Consider the following 23,325-nt stretch of genomic DNA (forward strand, 5'->3'; position numbering starts at 1 on the left):
TCCACATCAACTTGATTAAAACAAATATAGTAAGCCATCTCCTTTACTTTTACACAGACATAGATGTATTCATTTCAAACCTTTCTGTTATATCCTGTTTTTCAAGTGGTTGTAGGACTAAAATTAAATGGTTAAAAGAGAAATCAAACATTTTTTATTAATAAATTTGCAAATCACTATTAAAAGGAATCATGATGTAGTCAAAGAAAAACTGAAACCAAAGATGTATCACTTAGTTTACTGAGTGCAGCTGTTCTGTCACAGAATTGTTAGATTTAGCAATGCAGCAGAGCCGAGAAAGCTTTCCTTGCCCACACCAGGCTCTCAATTTACAATGTCTATAGAGCTGCTAATCACAGAAGGGAGAGAGTGTCAAACTAGAGTTCACAGGCTGCTGTAGCTCACCTAGTCCATACAAAAGTAACTACTGAAGCAAAAACAAACATTGCAGGTAAACAACAGCAGGGACCTTGATAAGAGACGCAATAATGAAATCAGTGTGTTAACCTCTACAGTATGCAGTCTTTAGATTCCATAGTGAAAACCTGCTGACAGATTCCCTTTAAAGGGTTTTTTTTTTCTCTGTAAGCAAATTGCATTCAAGTGGCTTCCAGACTCCAGATTTCCCAATTATACTAGATTATCTTCAACTGCATTTATATAAAAATGGACTTATTTGAAGTACAGATGATGGCAGTAAAAGGCTCATATCAGAACCTGTCTAACTATCTCTAGGGATAAGCGGCTGCAGTAGAACCATAACACTCAGAGAAGTAGACAAGTGCTGAGCCTTTAACTGCCATCATGTGTAGATGTGCGGACCCATGGAAGTCAAGGTTCAGCCGGACTTTAGTTTAAAGTTTAGTTCGGGACCCGGCCTTGATCTGAACTGGATCATGGAGCCCGATCCACATACTGTATAAGCCAAGAAAAAACGGGTTTGAGTACAATAATGAATAAAATGGAAGTCAATGATTGGCCAGTTTGACTCTTGGCCCACACAAAGTCCTGCCCCAATGCTAAATCATCGACACCCGGGCATATAACAGGTTCAATAGCTAGTAGTACATGATAATGTCTATAATTCTACATTCATGGTTTTGAAATAATGACCTGAGGCATACCCAACTTCCAGGGCCCCTGTGGATCCATTGCATCCTGTAAATGAAAGTCAAAAAGGACCTCGGTAGCCAACTAGAGCAGAATTTTCTTTCCAAGCTGCCACAGACTACCGAACTGGCCTATGAAGGAAGGCTTGTGAGGCCATGGAAGGTGTGTATGCCTCAGTTTATTTTTTTAAAATAAATGGCTAAAAAAACCCAACCCCTTTAAATGACTGTTGATCAAGTAAAGAGTTGTTTTTACTTTAAATGGATTAAGTTGTCAACTGCACAGAAAATCCTTGTGCTGTATATTAAGTGAATGGAAAGTGTTTTCCACCTTTTAACTGCCAGCAGGTTAGATGATAAGCTTCTGACTGAGATTAAGGATTTACTGCAAAAAGTAAGTTTTTAATTTCATTTATGTCAATTTTCAGAAAATTACTGCTAATCATAAAAAAATAAAGCTGAACATTAACAAGACACAAATTCGCAGGCCACAATTTGTACTTGTGCGTAATTATTGATTAGACATCTTAAAACAAAATCAATACCTGCAACAGAATTTATCACTTAAAGAGAACCAACCAGCAGGCTTTTCATATATAAAGTACAGCCAGTGCTATACTGGCAATAGGATGCTGAATGTAACCATAGCTTTTGTTGCAGATATTTCTGAAATAAAAAATTCAATCTCTGAAATAAAGTTCCAGTAATGCACTGCTATTTGATTGACAGGGGCAACAGGGGCGGGAATGCTTGGGTTAAGTTTTGCTATCTATTCCTTCCAGTCTGCCTGCCTGGGAGAAAACTCTTCACTAAGACGGTGTCGGAATCGGCGCCTGTGCATTGGCTCGTCGTATGCACTACGCAAGGGCGGCGCATGCGCCCTCGCATCCCCTGCTCTCGTTGCACAATCACAACAGAAGTGGAGGCTGCCCCCAAAATCAGCTCGCTACAGACCAAACCAAGAAGAACACGAGCCCCACGCTTCAGAGGAGGCCAGTGAGCTGATTTTGGGGGTGGTTTCTTCCTTCTGTTGTGACCGCCTGTACTCACAACTAGAGCATGCACCTCCCTCGCATAATGCATACGATGGTCCGATGCAAGAAGACAGTTTCCACAAAAGATGTCGCCAGAGATGGAGTCCGGCACCTGCGCATAGCGCCGACTATTATGCCATCTTAGTGAAAAGTTTTCTGAAATGATAGTGTGTAGGCGCCAGAATTAATGTCTATGATGGCGACAGGGTAAGGAAGGCTAGGCATGCATACAGGGGCGGGAATAGATCACAAGACCCGACCCACATATTCACTTCCTGTTGCACCTGTCAATCAAATAGCAGTGTATTGCTGTAACTTTACATACACATTTCTGAAATAAAATACCCCTCTTAGTTTTTGGAATCTGTGACTAAAGGCGATATGGGAACGCCAGAAACGCATAAGAGGAAGAGGGGAAGAGGTGAACTTGTTCATGCCTGTAAGCATGTGTTAAATGGATTTCCAATAAAGAATATTTTGGATTTTATTTAGTGGATACCCGATCTTCGTTTCTATGTTTTTACCGTACTGATGCAATACTGCTGGGCTGCAGCTGAGGTTTGATCCACGAAGCACAAAGGAATTACTAACAGTTCGACACTAAGTGGTGAGTTCAAACTTTTTCTATATTGTTAATGGTAGTTTACCTAATTGCCCTTTAGGGCTATGCTCCAACAATGAGCTTCCCTGCAGCATTTCTGCACTTATGTCAATTAGGTTACTTGCATTTGCTGAATTCCGTTTTTGAATGCATTTCTTTTTTCACATTGCTGCAGTTTATGTCTTTTGTTATATAAAGCTGCTTGGTTTATGATACATCCTGGTATTTGACTGACAAAACTGTATTGATACAGACAGGTGCGGATTAAATTCGTTTTCGGTGCATTTTTGTAGTGTAAACATAACAATTGCACAGCCTCAGGCCGTGTGCCAATAAGTTTTCTTGAGTTTTTGACAGTGTGAAAAATGCAGCATATTACAGTTTTAGCAAAATGGATGGAATTTTTAAAAAAAAATCTCATGCCCACTGTGCTTTTCTTTTTTTTTTTTTAATTTAGCGCAAACTGACTCGCGGTGCAGGTTTCAAATCCGCAACATGTCAATTTTTCTTGCGAGTACACTGAGTTTTATATGCTGATTTTCCCCATAGAATTGCATTAGATGTGGAAAATCAGCAGGAAAAAAAAAAAGTGTGTTTTCAGTGCATTTTTGCTGCAGAAACACTAAAAAACTCATGTCATCTGCACGTTGCACTCAAAAATGCAATTAAAATATGCAAGTGACCTAATTTACTTAAGTGTAAAAATCCTGCAGAAAATCTACAATATCAAAAACTCGACAAAATCTCAGCGTGGGAATGCAGCCCAAATATCAAAATGCTCGAGTAGTAACCATAAATAATATAACAAATATATCCTACATACAGTATAGATGCCTTTGGGGCAAGGTGAAGTTCCTGTAGAAAATGTATTTTTGTACACAGCGAGTGTATCCACTTTTTTGACTTTCAGGATATCACAATGGAGTGTAATGCATCCCAAAATGATAAAAGCTTGTAGTTTACTTATTTGCTGGTATCAGCTCCCTGTACAGCATTTTACATCAACAAATTTTCATTTACTATATTCACTTCCAAATCACATTACAAGGTAATTCTTGCTGCCGTCGGTAGAAAGAAATAACAGTAGCTAAAAGTCCAAAGGATTTCTACACAAGGAGAACCTGTTTTATTTATTCTTTAAAAAAAAAACCCCAAACTGTATTCTATAAATGAATAATATATATATATATATATATATATATATATATATATATATATATATATATATACATATCTGTATATCTCTCTCTCTCTATATTATATAATATATATATATATATATATATATATATATATATATATACACACACACATACATACATACATAAGTATATCTATCTAGTATATCTATCTATCTATCTATATATATATGTTTATGAAGAGAGATAAAACACCATCACTCACCATGCATGTATCCAAGTCCTCCAAACGCTCCATCTCGGAGAGTTCTTCAATAGTGGGAACAGAACGCTTGGTTGGCCTCTCCTCTACTGTCTCGATCTCCATCGATTCTTGGTGAGGAAGTGGCTTCCCTCGCTTCGTGAGATGATCGGCCTGGATGCAAAGTTAAACTATTGAGGTATTCATATTATACTTGATTACGCTGAGCATATCATACTGTAGCATGTGCCCCAAAAGGTCAGAAATAACAGGCATCAGTAGATTAAATGTAACACACAATCATTTCTAATTCCACTTGTTTTCCTAAAGCATCAGATAATAAAAAAAATAACCGGAGCACCAAATTTTAAGAGCTGAAGTTCAGGACAGAGGACATTTAAAGCACTAAAAAAAAAAAAAATCTATCTCCAAGACTGCATGTTTAGGTAGTTCTTTTGAAGACAAGTTCAGTAGTACCTTTATATCGCCAGTCTGTTTCTCCATTATTGATAAATCATCATTTGACTTTATTATGAGGCTGTAGAGATAACGTCTGTCACTCCAGCTCTATTCTCAGCCTAGTGCCACATTACTCATGGCTCCATTGCCTGAAGTCACACGGCATAGAGACAGAAATGGCATATAGAGACAGACACGGCATTTACAGACAGACACATCACAGAGACAGTCAATGAAGAAGCAGGGAGTCTGAACTGGGAGAGAAATGGAGCTGTAGTGACAGAGACTTTAAATCTACAGCCCCACTGGCATTACAATTCAGATGTGGATTTCTTAGACGGTATTGCTTGACTTGACTTTGAAGGAGCTATATGACATAGTTTGGGGGGTGAAATCCTGCCGATAGATTCCTTTTAAAGCTCTATAGAGTGAGACAGAAGATAAGCAACTTGACCTTCCCGCAGTACGAGAACAGCGACTCCTGCTCCATTCATGAACAGACTCCAAAAAGCTTCAGAAAAAGTGCAGTGCACGGTGATCGACAAAATGTGTAACTGCCATAAATTGTTTTCCACAAAGTTTGCAGTTCAGTTTTATAAAGGCAATTTACAGTAACTCTAGATTGCAATTCTTGTGATCACTGTTCAAAACAAACAATTGCAGTCTTTTGCCATGAAAATTAACAAATCACAAAAGTATTTCCACTGAAGTTCCGGCCCGTCACAAGACAACCTGCTTACATCGTTGACCACCAGGCATCAGAGGTCACGGAGGTCGGGGGTCACGCGATGGGGAGAGCGGACCGCAATAGCACCGCTTACAGGCATTATTGCCAACACAAAGTATTTGAGAGAAGTCTTGTTTCTCAACGTTAATTTGATGTGGCCAGTAATGCTAACTAGTGAACCACCCTTTAATATATGTTTGAAAACTTCTTGTACTTCAGTAACCAGACACATCTGACTATACAAGCTAAAAACATTGACACAGTAAACTTAATGAAAACCAAAATTTGTGTCAGTCTCAAAATTTTAGCCACGACTGCACATCTTCAGTTATAGTCACAGCTTTCATTTTATTATAGGAACCTGACCGCAGGATTTTCCAGTCAACTAACTATAGCGCTGCATTTACATAATGCAGATTTCTAGCAACCCCAATATTTAGGAAAAGCTGTCGGCATAATCATAAATCAGCTTTTTATATTGCGGTGCCACATAATTAGTTAGACTAGTTTATTATTAATTAGTTTCTAATTAGTTAGACTAGTTTGAAAGACGTGCACTTAAAGGAAACCAAACCAGTCATGTGAAAAATGCTAAGCCTGCAGATATGTGGTTAATCTCCAGGTTAATAGTATTTTGAAGCTGTGCGGACGCTGCATTCAGAGTTCTGCTGCTGGGAGGAATGGAACTTTATTCTTCCTGGCCGTCTCAGGTTTTCAGCCATAGATGTGGTGTTGACACGGGTTCAATCACCGCTGAATAGTGAACGTTGGCTGGAACCGTGCCCCCTGCACTCTCAGACAGCTGGCTCTAATGCTTAAAGGGGTTGTCCGGTATAAATCCATAACTCTGCAGTCATTCTATGTGACTGCAGACTTGTGAATCCTCAGATTGCCCTCACTGTGAGGATTCGCCAGTATCAGCACTGGGAACAGTGGCCACGAGTACGCAATATACATACTCCCTGCCAGAATCTGACTAGATTAGTGCAGCCTCATTCAATATATGTGCATTGAATGAAGTGATGCCCTTCTGGTCGGAATGCAGACAGAAGCATGCATATTGAATACAGTCCCTGATAGACATTCTGTCGCTTATCCATGTTATGTAAATGAAAGCTTACAACCTGACTTTAAATTCATCCATTGGTTTAATAAATCAATCTTTTGAAAGCTAAAACTCTTCCAAATTTGGTTTACATTATGAAAATAAAGTTGCTGCAAAGTTGAAATATTGATCAATTAATGAACACAGAAAGGTCAGATTTTGGCAAGACAGAAGTTTTGTCGCCTTGTCATATAATGCACCCAATCCTAGTTTACATCCTCACCTGTGCTCACTAAATGTTCGTTTAATTAGTGGATGTGTATAAAAAGAAACCCAGCACCCCAGACCTTCAGTTGAACTGCAACTTGACCTCTGACAACATGCCAAAAATCCACCCTGCAACCAAAGCCTTGATTATCAAGAGGCTGAAGAACAGATCCACTGCAGAGGTGGCTGGCATCTTTAATGTGTCTCAGCGTTAAGTACCCTACCGAGCGCTTGCCTCTGCGAACTCACAGCAGATGCACCGGTTACTGTAGTCTAGTGCTGATCGGACAAGTAGTGGCTCATAGGTAGAAGTTCACATTACATGCCTGAAATACATGCTACTACATGTCAGATCAGCACTATAACCCAACAGCCAGTGTTGCCAAGTGACCAGAAATTCCAGGACAGTCCATAAAAATAGGGAATTTAAAAAAAAATAATAAAAAAAAAATTATTATATATATATATATATATATATATATATATATATATATATATATATATATATATATATATTTTTTTTTTTTTTTTCATAAAAAATAATATGCCACCAAGCAACATATACTGCAGTATATATAGTTTCAGCATCTAAATGCCTAAGTCATGGTGTAGATTATTTTGAAGCAATAGACACGTTTCACTGATTTATTATGAGGAGGAGTCCGCAGAAAACTTATGTCCCTGATTAGTTGATAAATCGTCCAGAAATAATAAAAAGCCAAGTTGGCAACCCTGAGTGCGCCTACTGTGAGATCGCAGAGGGGGGTGCTCTGTAGGGTAGAATGTGGCCTACAAAGTCTCATGCCACAGCAGTGGCCCATAGGAAGAAGATCACAGTGCATGCCAGAAGTCACAGCTAAAAAAAAAAAAAAAAGTGTTGGTGCGGGGGTTAGCCAGTTGAATAACAATTGATAACTCAGTGAGAAAAACGAAAATTATCTTGTAGTTCTGAAACCTTTTAAGGCTATGTGCACACGGTGCGTTTTTCTCGGCGTTTTTGCGCGTTTTTCGGGTGCGTTTTTGGCCTCAAAACTGCATGACTTTGCTTCCCCAGCAAAGTCTATGAGTTTTCATTTTTGCTGTCCCCACACAGCGTTTTTTTTTCAGCTGCGTTTTTGTGGTGACCACAAAAACGCAGCATGTCAATTATTCCCGCGTTTTTCACTGCGCTTTTCATCCATTGAGTTCAATGGGATGTTGAAAGACGCAATGAGAAACGCAAATAGCTGCGTTTTGGTGCGTTTCTAAGACCAAAAACGCAGCTATAAGCGCAGGAGGTGGGTAGTAAAGTGACGTGTACAGGAAGAGGATTCCTTCTGTCAGTATATACAGAAGCGTGAATCCTCCCGGTACCGTCACCGCCGCGTCCATCTCCCGTCCGGTGCATGTATGCTGCCGTGCGGCGCCATGTACAGGCAGGAGGTGGAAGCGGCTGCGAAAACAAAAGTTAACAGTAGAATAAAAAAAAAAAAAGTTATACTCACCTGTCTGCAGCCTCGCGGTGCCATGCCCGCTCCCAGCTCCTCTCACCGCTCCCGCTCCGGCTGTGTGCAGTCTCCCCGGGGCAGGACCTTGCTTGCAGGACCTGGCGATGGATCACCTGATGCAGTCACCTGACGCATCAGCTGATCGAGTCTCGGGCTGACGCGGGCGCCCGGCCGGTATCAGCGGATGCGTCAGGAGACTTCATCCCTGATTACCGGCAGCTGCTGCAGCGATCGGACAGGATCAGACTCCCGCCCCATCGCTCCGGGAGCTGCCGGTAATTCAGCACATAAGTGAGTATTATTTTTTTTTTTTTCTACTGATGCATCAGCTGATTGTATAATCGGCTTTTATACAATCAGCTGATGTGTGATGGGATTCACATCCTTTAACCTGACACATCATCTGATCGCTTTGCCTTCCAGCAAACCGATCAGATGATATTGGATCCTGATTGGACGGCGCGGGACCCTGACCCAGGATTACTGCGGAGGGGGGTTTATTTCAATAAAGATGGAGTCACTAATTGTGTTGTGTTTTATTTCTAATAAAAATATTTTTCTGTGTTGTGTTTTTTTTTTATCTTTACTAGAAATTCATGGTGGCCATGTCTAATATTGGCGTGACACCATGAATTTCGGGCTTAGGGCTAGCTGATAATATACAGCTAGCCCTAACTCCATTATTACCTGGCTAGCCACCCGGCATCAGGGCAGCCGGAAGAGTTGGATACAGCGCCAGAAGATGGCGCTTCTATGAAAGCGCCATTTTCTGGGGTGGCTGCGGGACTGCAATTCACAGCGGGGGTGCCCAGAAAGCATGGGCACCCTGCACTGTGGATTCCAATCCCCAGCTGCCTAGTTGTACCCGGCTGGACTCAAAAATGGGGCGAAGCTCACGTCATTTTTTTTTTTAAATTATTTCATGAAATTCATGAAATAATTTAAAAAAAGAGGGCTTCCCTATATTTTTGGTTCCCAGCCGGGTACAAATAGGCAGCTGGGGGTTGGGGGCAGCCCGTACCTGCCTGCTGTACCCGGCTAGCATACAAAAATATGGCGAAGCCCACGTCATTTTTTTTTTTTGGGGGGGCAAAGAAATCCTGCATACAGTCCTGGAAGGAGGATGCTGAGCCTTGTAGTTCGACAGCTGCTGTCTGCTCTCCTGCATACACTATTGGATGGAGGATGCTGAGCCTTGTAGTTCGACAGCTGCTGTCTGCTGTCCTGCATACACTATTGGATCGAGGATGCTGAGCCTTGTAGTTCTGCAGCTGTCTGCTCTTCTGCATACACTAGTGGAGAATGAAGAACACATTGAAGAAGGAAATGACATCAGACCTTTTTTTTTTGTTCACTGATAAACGCAGTGAGCAAAAACGCAGCAAAACGCAGCAAAAAAATGCACCAAATCGCGGCAAAACGCGTGCGTTTTTTGCCGCGTTTTTTCGACGCAGGTGCGTTTTTGTGCGTTTTTAGCGGCCAAAAACGCACAAAAACGCAGCGTCAAAAAAACGCAGCGTGTGCACATAGCCTAATGGCTAACAAAAATAAAAATATATAATGTTACAAAGCAAGCTTTCAATACTTCTCAGGTCTCTTCATCAGGCATGGCACAACAGAGTATCTGAAGAAACACAAATATGATTTTATATTACATTATTACATTTGTGTTTATATGTGTGTATATTTGTGATGAAAAGACCTAAGAAGTCTCAAAAGCTTGCTTTGTAACATCATTAGTTTTATTTTTGTTAGCCATTAAAAGGTATCAGAACTACAACATATTTTTTTTCCCTCTCACTGAGAGCAATCAATCTTTTATCAACTGGCTAACAGTACCAAAACCTTTTCTTTTAGCTTAGCTTTTGGCATACACAGTGATCTTCTGCCTATGGGCCACTGCAATGGAGTGAGACTTTGTAGACCATGTTTTGATTAGTGTAGTGTTTTGATGCATTTTTTTTCAGCCAGGTGGTGTAGATTGGGTGCAGGAATATGGTGTAGAAATTACAGTACCAAATCTGCATCTCTATGCAAAAAAAACATGGGTTTCTGTCAAGAGATGCATGTATGTGAAATCAGTAACCTCACCTCTGAGGGGAGATCCCTCAGTTCAATGGGGACAGCTGATGTCAGGTTACCTGCGATCACAGATGGAGGACCAGTGGGAACCTTCAGCTGTGACCACAAATAACCTGAGTAACATCACCGCTCAGCGCTGTAGCTCAATCTCTGCCTGAGGCTGTCAGCGGGCGTCCATGTTCTATGCCTGCACGCTGTGGCTTCAGTAATGTAGCAAAGCCGGAATTGTTGTGGGACCTTGTGTGGACTACATCTGACTTGGGTGTTTTGGCGCTGAATAAAGGGTTTAAAGAGGGTGGGATTTTTGTATTTTATTTGAAAAAAACACAAACACCAAAAAAATCCTTTATTTCTTTTCACTTAAAGATTAGTATTGGGTGGGGGGGTGTTCTCATAGAACCCATTAATACCCCGATTGCCACCGCACAAGGGCAATCGGGATGAGCTGGGTAAAGTTCCGGGATTGTCACATCTAATAAGTGCAACTATCCTGGATGGCTGCAGGCTGCTGTTTTTAGGCTGGGGGAGCCCAATAGGCATGGATCTCCCCAGCCAGAGGATAGCAGACCCAAGCTGTTGGTTTTATCGTGGCTAGGCATCAAAACTGGGGGAAAGGAGGGGCGGGCGGGAATGCATGCTTTGTTTTTTTTGCATTTAAATAATTAAAAAAAAAAAAAAAAAGTCTCATGCGGTTCCTCTTATTTTGCCGCACAGCCAAGATAAGTGCACAGCTGGGGGCTGAAGCCTGGAGTCATATGCTTTATCTGTACTGCGTAGTAAAATAGCGGCGGGGACCCTACGCCAATTTTATTTATTTTTACAGCAATATAGACACACACAGACAGCGTCTCTGATTGAAAGCAGTCAGACACGCTGTCACACAGGATGGGGACGCTTCTGACTGCAACCAGAGACACAAGGACTGCCAGTGGGCAGGGGAAGCAGTACATACGCATAAGGTCTAAGCGGCCCCAGAAGTAGTGCGAGTGGCCCAGAAGCAGTGTGCTGCCGCGCGAGAGACTCGGTAAGTGTAACACGCCTGCTTTCCCCTTTTTTCTTTATTTTTCCTTTATTTTTTTTTATTTTTTTAATTACCTGAGTTGCCAGACCCGAAGTTCCCGAATAATGATGATCAATGAGATTACACCAGATTATTATTTTGGGGGGGTGGTGGTTTATGGGTGAGGAAAGAAATTTATTTTGGTGAACGCATTCAATCCTTGCACTGTATTTGAAATATTGCAATAAAATACTGTTGTCCTGCAACTAAAGCTTTACATCATATAAAAGACTTTACCACAAGTGCACCAATAGCAGAAGTCTTGCTGTGAAATCAGTTGCCACTTTGGTGTAGTTAGGGCACACATTTCTTTTACTGTATCAAATTTATATTTCTCATTATATAAATCCCACAATTACAATTTGGTTTAGTTGTTTCCTCATTTTAATCTCAAAAACCTGCAAGAAATAATTAAAAACCATGACTGAATACTAAAAATAGTCTAATGCATGTTCTGCTCTAATGAATGTTCTGCTTTAATTTGCTGGAACCACGTGAGAAAACACTTGTACAAACCTGCCATGATATTTAATTAGACTTTCTGCAGGCAAGTCTTCCTATAATGGTATTTTCATATGGAAAAGATTGGTCTGCTAATCATAGCACAAATCTGTATAATATGAATCACCTGAGCATTAGAAAAAAATCTTTAACAAAGATTAATAGCAGTAGAGTAACTAGAGTCCACAATGAAAAATTTGGACCTGCCCATCCACCTCATGTTCATCACATGTATGGGCCCTTGTAGTATTCTGGATCCTATAAAGACATACGAATCCCACCCCCTTCATTATGTAGTAACGTCCCCATGCCTTGTGTATATGTCTTCCCTCCTGGACCCCTTCCTGCCATACATGTCCCCACCCTGGTTCCCTTCCTGGTATATTTGTCCACTCAACTAGAGTCCCTTATACATGTCCGCCATCATGGTATTATATGTCCTCACCCTGCCTCAAATGCAAAAAAAAAAAAAAAAAAAAAAGAAACCTCAAACATTCTACTCACCTTTGTCTGTTGTCATGATGAACGGTGTCCTCTCCTTTAGCTGACAGCACATGTTGGCGTGCCTGCTATGGGTGATGCATGAAGTCACTGCCATGCAACGCCAATGCCAGGAATACAGATATCAGCTGCCAACGGCCGATAGCATGTATTGCGATGGAAGGACCAGACGGGTCTCTGTGCTGTAATCAGCTGAATATGCGTCCTCGGACATACATATAGCCCAAGTAGGCAGCTCTAGGCCTCCACACCAGCTACAAAGAGGACACCTGTGGTTCGTGGCAGAAGTTAATCAGTAGAAATTTTTTTTTTTGTTTTTTCTTATGCATTAGAGGCAGGACATATGATGATATGTCATACCAATATGGGGAGATAGAGATTATTATATATATATATATATATATATATATATATATATATATATATATATATATATATATATATATATATATATATATATATATATATATATATATATATATATATATATAAATAAAATCTCTCTCTCACGTATATATAAAAAAAATATCTCTCTCGTATTATATATAAAGAATATATATAAAAATGAGAGAGAGAGAGACAGAGAGAGAATATATTATATATATATTTATTTATTATATTTATAAATATAATCTCCATATCTATCTATATTATATTATATAATATTTATATCTATATCAGGATGGGTGACATATACTCAGACGGGCACAAGTTGGGGGACATGTATGCCTGGTTAGGGAACATTTACTACATAATGAAGGGGAGAGTGCAACATATATGTCTTTACAGGATCTAGAACGCTATAAGGGCCCATACATCTGACCAACATGCAGGAGGTGTCTAGGTCCAAATTTTGCACTAGGGCCCACCAGACTCTAGTTACACCACTGTATACAGTACATAAAAAGAAAAATAAAAAAAAGTCTACCTACAAAGTTAGAACTTATCCTGGGAATAATTTATAATGTCTTTCAACTGGAAAACCCCTTTAATATTTTTTTACATTAAGCATTTTTTAGCTGTTTTGTATATGAACTTTCTTTCTTTTATATTTTCAAACCAGGTACCTTGATGTAGTAAAAAGGCAGTTTTATCTGTCGATGTGAGTACTTTTCTTAGATGGAGTTTGATTGCTGCAGTCTATCATGTGTCCTTGCAAACAAATTAAAGAAAGGTAGCTTGGTAAAAGGCTGCATAAATGCACTGTTGTATGTCAATACTACAGACTGTAGAGGCAGCTGAGAGGAAGGCTATTTTTCTGAGATCATATATTATGTCTGAGACAAAAGCACCAAGAGCTGAGCGGCTTTTCCCACTGGAACCTCTGTCTAAAAGCATCAGGATCTGTAAATGACTTGCTCAAGAGTGACAAAACCTTATTCCCCCTATTTTAGATCCATTGTCAATGCTTTAACTGATGATATCATCCTCTAGACAATGTTCTAGTAAGGGTGAGACCTCTGAATGAGTCACAAAGCTGAAAGTGCCATAAGGAATGCACAAAAACTCCTTTATCATATATAACTAAATGGCATACCGCACTGATCTACAAAATACGAGATCACATGGCGAATGTTTTAAAGCATAATATACATCTGCAAAAACTGAAATCTACGAACACTTGAAACAAATGAATAAATTAATATTAATGAATACATTGCTCATCATAAACTCATTTTAGGTTTTAATTGATGATTCCTAATCATCACCGGATTTACATCTCAGGAGCTTGAAGGCAAGAATTGTCTTGTGCATTGAGCTAGTCAACCCATTTAAAGGGCTATTCAGGGGAATAAGCATTTTTATAAACGGATATAAATTGTTAAAAAAAAAACCAAAAAGCAAAAAAACAAGTAAATATGTAATCCTTGTTATTTAGCTGTAACATTAAATGAGAATTATTTTGGCAGTTTCTGCCCCCTTAAAGGAGTGAAAGTTCTATACTTTTTTCAGTCTCAATGTAAGATGACATATTGCCCATGTTACCCCTTGAAGACACCAATATTATTGTAATGTATAACGTGATGTGTTGGTAAAGTGTAATGTGAAATTTGACACACGTTAGTCACGTTTTATTGTGTTTTGATGACAGTAAGGCAAAAAATAGTTAATGCGTGGTGTTGTGACTAGCCCAAAGTGGGAGAGGCTTGAGATCAGGGACAGTGACAGTTTCCGGTCAGTATGGCAGATTGGGTCAGGCCCGTTAGTGAGACAGACCTTAGGTAAAGTACGGTAAGTAGATGAGACCGAATGACGTGGTTGTCACTGGAGTGAGAGGAGATCAAGATGGTGATAGCGAGATCCTGAGTGGAGAGACTGAGATAGAGGGAAGAGATTTCCTGAGGAGAGAGAAAGACATGACTGAAGGACAGAGTGGTCAAGAGGAGACAAGTCCAAAGAGAGGACACCTAGCAGAATGGCCCAGAGTTTATAACTCTCAAAGGCAAAGGGCCAGAAAGGAACAGAACGCGAGAACGAGTGTGGGGGTTCCCCAAGTGTCAGAAAGCTTGAACCAGCCATATTGGCATTCCATTTAAGAGGAGAATAAGATGTGGAACCGCGGGAAGAGGAAAGGACTTTCATGGACTGAAGTGTTGTACAAAGCTGGGTGGTGGTGAAACAAGAGAAGTTAATGGAGGCAGGAACAAGTGAGGTTGAAGATGCAATGAAACTGTAGTTGGAGATGGTCTGTATAGATGAAGAAATGTAAAGGTTGTGTACTCACTATCTGCTGTATATAGTTGGCTTCAAAAGGTTATGCAGTAAAATAAAGTTTGTAAAGAACTGGTGGTGTATCTTTCAATGACATTTGGTGTTGGCCAGTGATGCCATCGGCATCATGAGGCCTGCAAAAGCCTGTCGTCTCCTAACACAAATCCACACACTCAGCCATGAGTGTCTTTCATATCACCTGCTGGAGTGCAAAAAAATGCTGACCTCACCCATGGCTACCACCCCATGCCACTTTACAGCTACAAAAAAGTAAAACAGATTGTTTGGAGAGGTCCCATTACTGTAAGTCTCCAACCCACCTAGTAGACACTGATAGTCTTCCCCACCACAATGTTTTACACCTATGCCTGGATTAAATGACCAATCAGGTACAATGAAAATTGTGGGAAAGATTGCCGCCTCACAGTGAGTAATACCAGCTAAGTGGTGAGGGAGAGACCTAAGATAGCTGGGAAACATGGTACCAGGACATGATATAGGATACATCGGATACATAGGATCTACAGTACATATAAAGATATAGAATCTGTTTTCTCCTGCTTAAAGACCAAAGAAGAGAATTTGCAGTCCTTTGCAGAAAGGATAGAAATTGCTTAAGTACTTTAGAATTAATATTTAATGTAGATAAATTACAAAAATTGTTTTTGTAACAATTATTTTATAAATGACCTTTTACTGCCCAGAATAAGTAGGCAACAATTTAAAAGGGAATCTGTCTGCAGCTTTTTGCTATATAATCTGAGGACTGCATGATGTAGAGGTTAGACTACTGAATTCAGTGTCACTTATTGGGCATTGTACTGTTTCCACATAATGAAGGTTTTATCACCAGGAAATTATCACTGCCTGGGCTACAGGGTTCATGAGCAGTTGTCTCACCAATGCTCCCTCGTCTGATAAGTAGCTCACTGTCAATAGACAAACATACAAAGCTGTAGTGTGGGCGGGGTTAGCTTTCTGAGCTCTGCTACATGATACAAATGAACTCAGACTGTGCCACAACTGCTGCACCCAGTAATCTAAGTGATGCATTGTTGAAATCAGGGTCTTATTTCCTACTTTACGCTGCTCTAAGATCAGGTAGCAAAGAACTGGTGACAGAGTCCCTTTAAGTCGGGTTTAGTTTTGAATTCCTTGCCTGCCAGCCTCTTTCCTTTATCCTCACGTAACAGCACTATGTGTGTTTAATAAGTATTCACTTCTCAACTGTGAAAGTTTAACACCAAGAAGGAAAAGTCGTGGAATTCTGGAAATCACAGGATCAACAGACATGTTACTGATATGCAAATAATGAAACAATAGTCTTCAAAGCATCTCAAATGTATTCAGTATTGAGTATCGGCACCATGCACAGAAATGCACATCTTTTATGCCATCAATGAGGTTATTAATGTTTGTCTGAGGAATGTTTTGTCAATGAATGCACTTGGTCTGCTGCTGGCAGCTCCCTTAGCAATTGCGGTCCCAAGATATCTCAGATGTCCACAGTGGGGACAATTCTGGAGATGATTTAGGTAATTATTGCACCTTTAGGCTACATATACTGTTCACAGTAGCACAAACAACTTGCTGTCTAATGTTGTCGTGCTGAACACAACTCCTAGGACACTTTGGAGAAATGTTCATACCACCAGTTCCACAATTGAGTCATTCTGAACTACAAGGGAAATTGGGCTTCACATACCAAGCTTAAGGTGTTAGAGTATCTACACAAAGCTTCAGAAGGAATTTGTATGACATTGCCCACACCTGTTACAAGCCATTGGTGAATTTGAATGAGCATCGCATGCTTGAAACAAAGTTGTTTACCCACAACTTTGGAAAGGTGTCAACAATTTTGTCTGATCCATTTTTAGAGTTGTGTGAAATTATGTCCAATTTTCCTTTTTTTGCTCTAATATACACAAAGGAAATAATAAGGTGTATAACAAATCATGTGCAATTGCAACAATTTTCTTTGAGAAAGACTTCATTTTCTGGAACAATTTCAAGGGTGCCCCTATTTTCACCTATGACTGTACATCTACAGGTGTTCCATCACGCCTCCACTCAAGCGCTAGCTATCATGGAGCAGTGTAAGATAGCAATGGAGAATGGAACAGAGGTTTATCCTTTACAGTGAGGAGTTTCACTTTTGTCTTGAAAGCAATTATAGCTGGAGATTGGTCTGTAGACCACACGCTCAATGCCATGAAGAGGCCTTCATGAGTGATTGTCATACTGGTCCTTCTCCCAAAAATATGGTATAGTGTGGCATATTGTACAGTAGCTGGAACCCTCTCGTTTTCATCCCAGGTACAATCACAGCTTAGCATTATATTGATTTGGAGGTGGATCTAATGGTATGGCTATTTTAACACAGCGTCAAACAAAGCCTTTATTTAACACAATAAGTCCATGCCACATGTTACATGTGACTAACATGTGATCAACATGGATGATGTAAACATGCTACCATGGCCTGCAGCGTCTCCGGACTTTTCTCCCATAGACCACATTTGGGACAGCAATTTCAAAAGGGTCTGGCAACAGAGGATCTTGATAATTTTCATGCCCAAGTGCATTTAGCATGGCAGAACAACTATTAACCTCATAGATAACAGCTAAGCAGTTAAGTGCAGGGATTTCTTCATGTAGCACTCATACTCCATACTGAATAAATTAAAATATTTTGAAAATGTTTTCATTTTGTCATCATTTGCAGATCATGAACATGTCTATCAATTATGTGGTTCAGACTAGAATCAGTCTAATGATGGAAGTCTGAGGACCCTGTCTAAAGGAGATTATCCATGTACCTTGGCTCCAATGGATTTGGTGAGACCACGCAATTTATTTTGAGAAAAAAAAAAAAAAAAAAAGGAATTCTATACTTAGATATGATCGTATGATCGGAGTTACCGCTATATTGACCACTGTCACTGTGAAATTTATTATTTAAGTATATTGCGTTTTTTCTTCTCTTTTTTTTATACTGGATGACCTTCCTCGATCCCGGGGACGGAATTAACACTTTTTGGTTTACGGGTTTGCTATGTTTTTTTTTTCTTGAGGGAATATTGAAATGTATTTAATGTCTAGTGGTTTCCTGGGGCTTGTACAATTGTGTACCAAGACACCATCCTAGGTTATTCTGTCTTTGTTTAATAAAGCAAGAAAACCTTTTGTCATCCCAGGAGCTTTGTGGTGTATTTATGTGTCCTAAGGGATGTTAAACTTTTATCTACTATATATTAAAAGTTAAATTTTAGTCATTTGCTTTAGACCATATTTTTAAATGACATTATTTGGAATTCCAGTTATTGTGCTTTATTATCTATGTATATTCATCTACATACAGTTGTTAACGAAAGACTTGGAACCCTTGAAAATTGTTCCAGAAAATGAAGTGTTTATCACAGAAAATTATTGCAATTATACATGTTTTGTTATACATATGTTTATTTCTTTGTGTATTGATCAATTTTACACAAAACCCCAAAGATGGAGTGGACAAAATTGAAGGTACCTTTTCAAAATTGTGGGTAAACAACTTTGTTTCAAGCATGTGATGTGCGCTCAAACTCATCTGTGGCAAGTAACAGGTGTGGGTACTATGAAAATCACATCTGACACCAGCTGAAAGGTAGAAAAGTTGGCTCCATCTTTGCATTGTGTATCTGTGCATGCCACACTAAGCATGGAGAACGAAAAAGAGAAGAACTATCAGAGGTCTTGAGAACCAAAATTGTTGAAAAATATCAACAATTTCAATCCCCAAAGATCTTAATGTTCCTTTGTCCACAGTGCTCAACATAATTAAGAAGTTTACAACCCTATGGCAGGAGACCCACTAGGACCCCCCTGCTGACACAGAGACATTAAAAAGCTAGACTGTAGTTTGCCAAAATGTACATAAGCCAAAATCTTTCCGGGAAAGCGTTTTGTAGACAGATGAGACCACGATAGAGCTTTTTGGTAAAGCACATCATTCTAGTGTTTACCAAAAATGTAATGAGGCCTACCAAGAAAAAAAAAACCAAAAAAAAACACAGTACCTACAGTCAAATATGGTGGATGTTTTTGGTTTGTTTTTGCGGCCTCTGGAACAGGGTGCATTGACTGTGTACAAGGCATCATGAAATCTGAAGATTAATCCAGGATTTTGGGCTGCAATGTAGTGCCCAGTGTCAGAAAGTTGGGTTTGTGTCCTAGGTCATGGGTCTTCCAGCAGGACAATGACCCCAAACATTCTTCAAGAAGCACCCAGAAATGGATGGAAACAAAGTGCTGTAGAGTTTTGAAGTGGCATCAATGAGTCCGGATCTAAATCCCTTTGAACACCTGTGATATCCAATGAAGAAGAAATCGGGTTTCAAGCCGTGCTAAACCACAGGATCCAATCTTAATAAAATCCCTTCACATATGAGAGGCCTGGAGTAGTTTATGAAAGAAGAGTGGTCCAAAATTCCAGTTGAGAGACTTAAGAAGCTTGCTGATGGTTATAGGAAGCTAGTGATTGAACTTTTGAACAACATTTTGAATAAGTAAGTTGAGGGTGCCAGCAATTTTGTCCGGCCAATTTTTTGGAGTTTTCTGTGAAATCATATCCAATTTGTATTTTTTCCGAGGTTTTTTTGTGTTGTTCCAATAGGGTGCAAAGACTTTTGGCCATGACTGTATATAAATCACTAGCTTTCAATAGGTGCCAATCTCCATGAGCCTCTCCTAGGCAAAATAGTGCATCTGGCACTGGGAATAATTCTGTAAAATTTTATTCACAAATACCACAAAAAAAAAAACTCTACAAATGACTTTCATTGTAAACCATTAGGATTTCACAGGCTCTTAAGTTTTTGATGTGGTCTGTGTTAATAAAACAACCATTCAAGAAGGAGAGGAGCTCAGAAAAAGACAGGGAATTTGTATTTCAGCTTTTAGACCATCAGAGCTCACAGATACCGTATTTTTCGGACTATAAGACGCACTTTTTTTCCCCCCAAATGTAGGGGGAAAGTGGGGGGTGCGTCTTATAGTCTGAATGTGGCTGCAGGGAATGAGGGTGCTGCGGTGGAGCAGATCATTGGGGGCACGATCAGGCTGTAGCAGCCTGCCGTAACCACATGGGCCCGCTCATTACATATGCACTCCCGTCCTCCCACCCATCATCCCTCAGCGCTGAAGCCGGCGCTGACAGGTGGGCGGGATGATGGGCGGGGAATGCGCGCATAATTAACAGCCGGTCCGCATGATCACCCCTGGCAACTACAGCCTGAAGTGATCATGTGCGGCTGTATTCACTGCTCCCCGCGCACCATCATCAGCGCGGGGTGCAGTGAATATTACGGTATACTCACTGGTCACTTCCCTGCAGCATCGCAATCTCCTCCTGTCTGTGTCGGTCAGCTGATCGGTGTAGAGAGCGGTGAGCATAGTGGGATTCCCACAGCAAAAACAATTGCATGTCACTTCTTTTCCGCAGGTACCTGCAGTTTCGAGGGCTGGCAGATCAATCACCGCTGACTCTGAGCCGGTGGAGGATTGATCCCCGGTATCTAGCCAGATGCCGCTACCCATATAAAGTTTATGGGGAACAAAATCTGGCCCTAAGGGGTAGGAGCAAGCTCTTCATACTCACCGATGACCGGGAGGGCTGTCTGCTCCCGTGGCGGCTCTTTCATCTTCAAGAGTCGGCTCATTATTCCATCTCGTATTCACTCCTTCCCTGCTCACCGATGGCTGTGATGTGGCTTTCTCAGTGCAACCAATCACAGCCGCCGGTGGGTGGGTCTATAACGTACAGTAAAATAAATAAATTATTAAAAAAAAAACAGCGTGCAGTCCCCCCCAATTTTGATAACCAGCCAGGATAAAGCCTCACAGGCTGGGGGTTGGTATTCTCAGCCTGGGGAGCCCCACGTTATGGGGAGCCCCCCAGCCTAAAAATATCAGCCAGCCGCCCGGAATTGCGGCATCCATTAGATACGACATCCCGGACTTTTCCTGGCTCTTCCCGTTGCTGTGATGCGGTGGCAATCGGGGTAATGAAGGAGTTAGTGGCAGCTATGGGCTTCTTCCATTAAGTCCTAGTTTAGTGATGGCAGGTGTCTATATGACACCCCCTCATCACTAAACTGTAAGTGAAAGTAAATAAGCACAAACATCCCAAAAATCCTTTATTTGAAATGAGACAAAAAAGCCCCCCTCTTTCATCACTTTATTAACCCCCTAATAACAGCCCTCCAGGTCCGACGTAATCTACAAGATGTCCCACGACGCTTCCAGCTCTGCTACACCTGGCACTCACAGTGAGCGCCATAGACCATGATTGCTCACTATGAGGGTCAGGATGCAAGTGAAGTGAGCCGCTGGGATCAGCGGTGACTTCACTGATGTGCTTTGCAGTGACAGGTGAAGGACTCCAGGTGGAGGACTCCAGCGGTCACTGCACATCAGCTGACTGAAGTCACCGCTGATCTTATACTCACCTTCTCCTGCGAGGCTGCCTCCGGACACTGCTCTCCTGCTTCCAGGGGGGCTCATGCATTCGCAGTGCACAGCTGACCCGCAAACAGCAGAGCGCCGGAGGCAGCCGCACAGGACAAAAGCACGACCCGGAGACTTCAGCACCATGGACAGCAGTAGCGGGGAGAACTGTGAAATCCCGCAGGGAACAACCTGCGGCAATTCCGCACCAATATGCAACATACCGCATGCGGATTTCGGTGTGGGTTTTTTGCGTTTTTTTCCAACAGGTGCGGAAATCTTTAAGAGCCTGCAGAATTTTCTTAAGAAAATTCCATTTTCTAGTGCGCACACGGCCTTATAGTCCGAAAAATACGGTAATCTCGGTGAACTCTTTTTACAGGCAGCAATAGGCAGTGCAACACAGAGGCTATTTTTTTTCTTTAAAGAAACCCAATTGTAAAATATGGTTTAAACTGCAATTATACATACATTTAAAGTAGAAAAAAAAAATCACTAAAAAGGTGAACAACCTCTTTAATGATAATTTTTCTAACAAGTAATATAAATTTGAAACTGTTTTCCCACACATTTCATGAAGTGTATTCAAATTTACTGAGGAATGCTAAGGTAAAGTGATCACCTCTTACATTAATCTTTCATTTCTTTTATACTTATGGATAATAAAATTTAAATATTTTCATAATGTAATCATTCCCTAAAGTACCATTGAGGTTTTGTGAAGCACCTCTTCTTACAGAAGTGCCACGGCTAGAGAAGTGCTTATATTAGGTGACAACGGTGCTACAAAACATTCAACATCTTCCTTCCTGTAAGATCAAAAGAAATGTACAGAAGTCCACTACTCAGACAAGCATTTCCCAATTGCTATATTCCCCCATGTACAATAATAAGTCTATACTCCCCTCCGGTGGTGGCGCTATTACAGCAATGTTGGCGTCTAGTCTCCCGAGGCTAGCATGACGCTATGCTAGGCGAGACCTGCAGCCAAATCAGCGGCAGCTTCACTTTTGCTTTCTTTAGAAGTACCGTATTTTTCGGACTATAAGACGCACCGGACCATAAGACACACCCTGGTTTTAGAGGAGGAAAATAACATTTTAAGCAAAAAATGTGGTCATGACACACTGTTATGGGGCGAGGATCTGCTGCTGACACTGTTATGGGGGTAATGTCCCCAAATTCTCTACTAAGATACCCCATCCAGGTAATGATCCTCCTGCCTTGTATATGATCCCCATCCTTGTATATATGTCCCTCATCCTAATATAGCCTTCCCATCCTGCTATATACCCCCATCCTGCTATATACCCCCATCCTGCTACATGCCCTCATCCTGCTACATGTCCTCATCCTGCTACATGCCTTCATCCTGCTACATGCCCTCATCCTGCTACATGCCCTCATCCTGCTACATACCCCCATATTGTTATATACCCCCATCCTGCTATATGGCCTGCATCCTGTGGCACAGAAAAAAAAATTAAATGTTTATACTCGCCTTTCCTCACTCCAGCAGCATCGCTCGTCTTACTCTCTGTGCCAGCAGCAGCGCCGCTGACCTGTGTGGAGCTGGTCACCGATCCCTACAGCATCACGATGACCTCCTGTCTGCCTGTCCGCTGATGTGTGTGGAGCCGTGCGCACAGGGATGACATCATCGCTGTGCACAATGCTCTCCACACACATCAGCGGGCCGGCAGGCAGTAGGACATCGCGATGCTGCAGGGAACAGTGACCGGTGAGTATACCGTACATATTCATTGCCCCCCCCCACGCTGATGATGATGAGTGGGGCGGGCAGTGAATATAGCCGCACATCATCACTCCCGGCTGTAGTTGCCAGGGGTGATCACACGGGCCGGCTCCCCGCC

At 41.1% G+C, this 23,325-nt stretch overlaps 1 protein-coding gene across 1 annotated transcript in view; it reads right to left on the reverse strand.

Annotated features, from left to right (window-relative positions):
• The window catches only part of CARMIL1 (capping protein regulator and myosin 1 linker 1), a 362,146-nt gene that overhangs the window by 68,887 nt on the left and 269,934 nt on the right, over positions 1-23,325 (reverse strand). The window contains exon 28 of the mRNA XM_075316069.1: positions 4,149-4,298. Coding sequence (XP_075172184.1) covers positions 4,149-4,298 — 150 coding nt within the window. The remainder of the gene's footprint in view (positions 1-4,148; positions 4,299-23,325) is intronic.

The sequence above is a fragment of the Anomaloglossus baeobatrachus genome, chromosome 6 (genome assembly GCF_048569485.1).
Source record: "Anomaloglossus baeobatrachus isolate aAnoBae1 chromosome 6, aAnoBae1.hap1, whole genome shotgun sequence".
NCBI classification, from domain to species: domain Eukaryota; kingdom Metazoa; phylum Chordata; class Amphibia; order Anura; family Aromobatidae; genus Anomaloglossus; species Anomaloglossus baeobatrachus.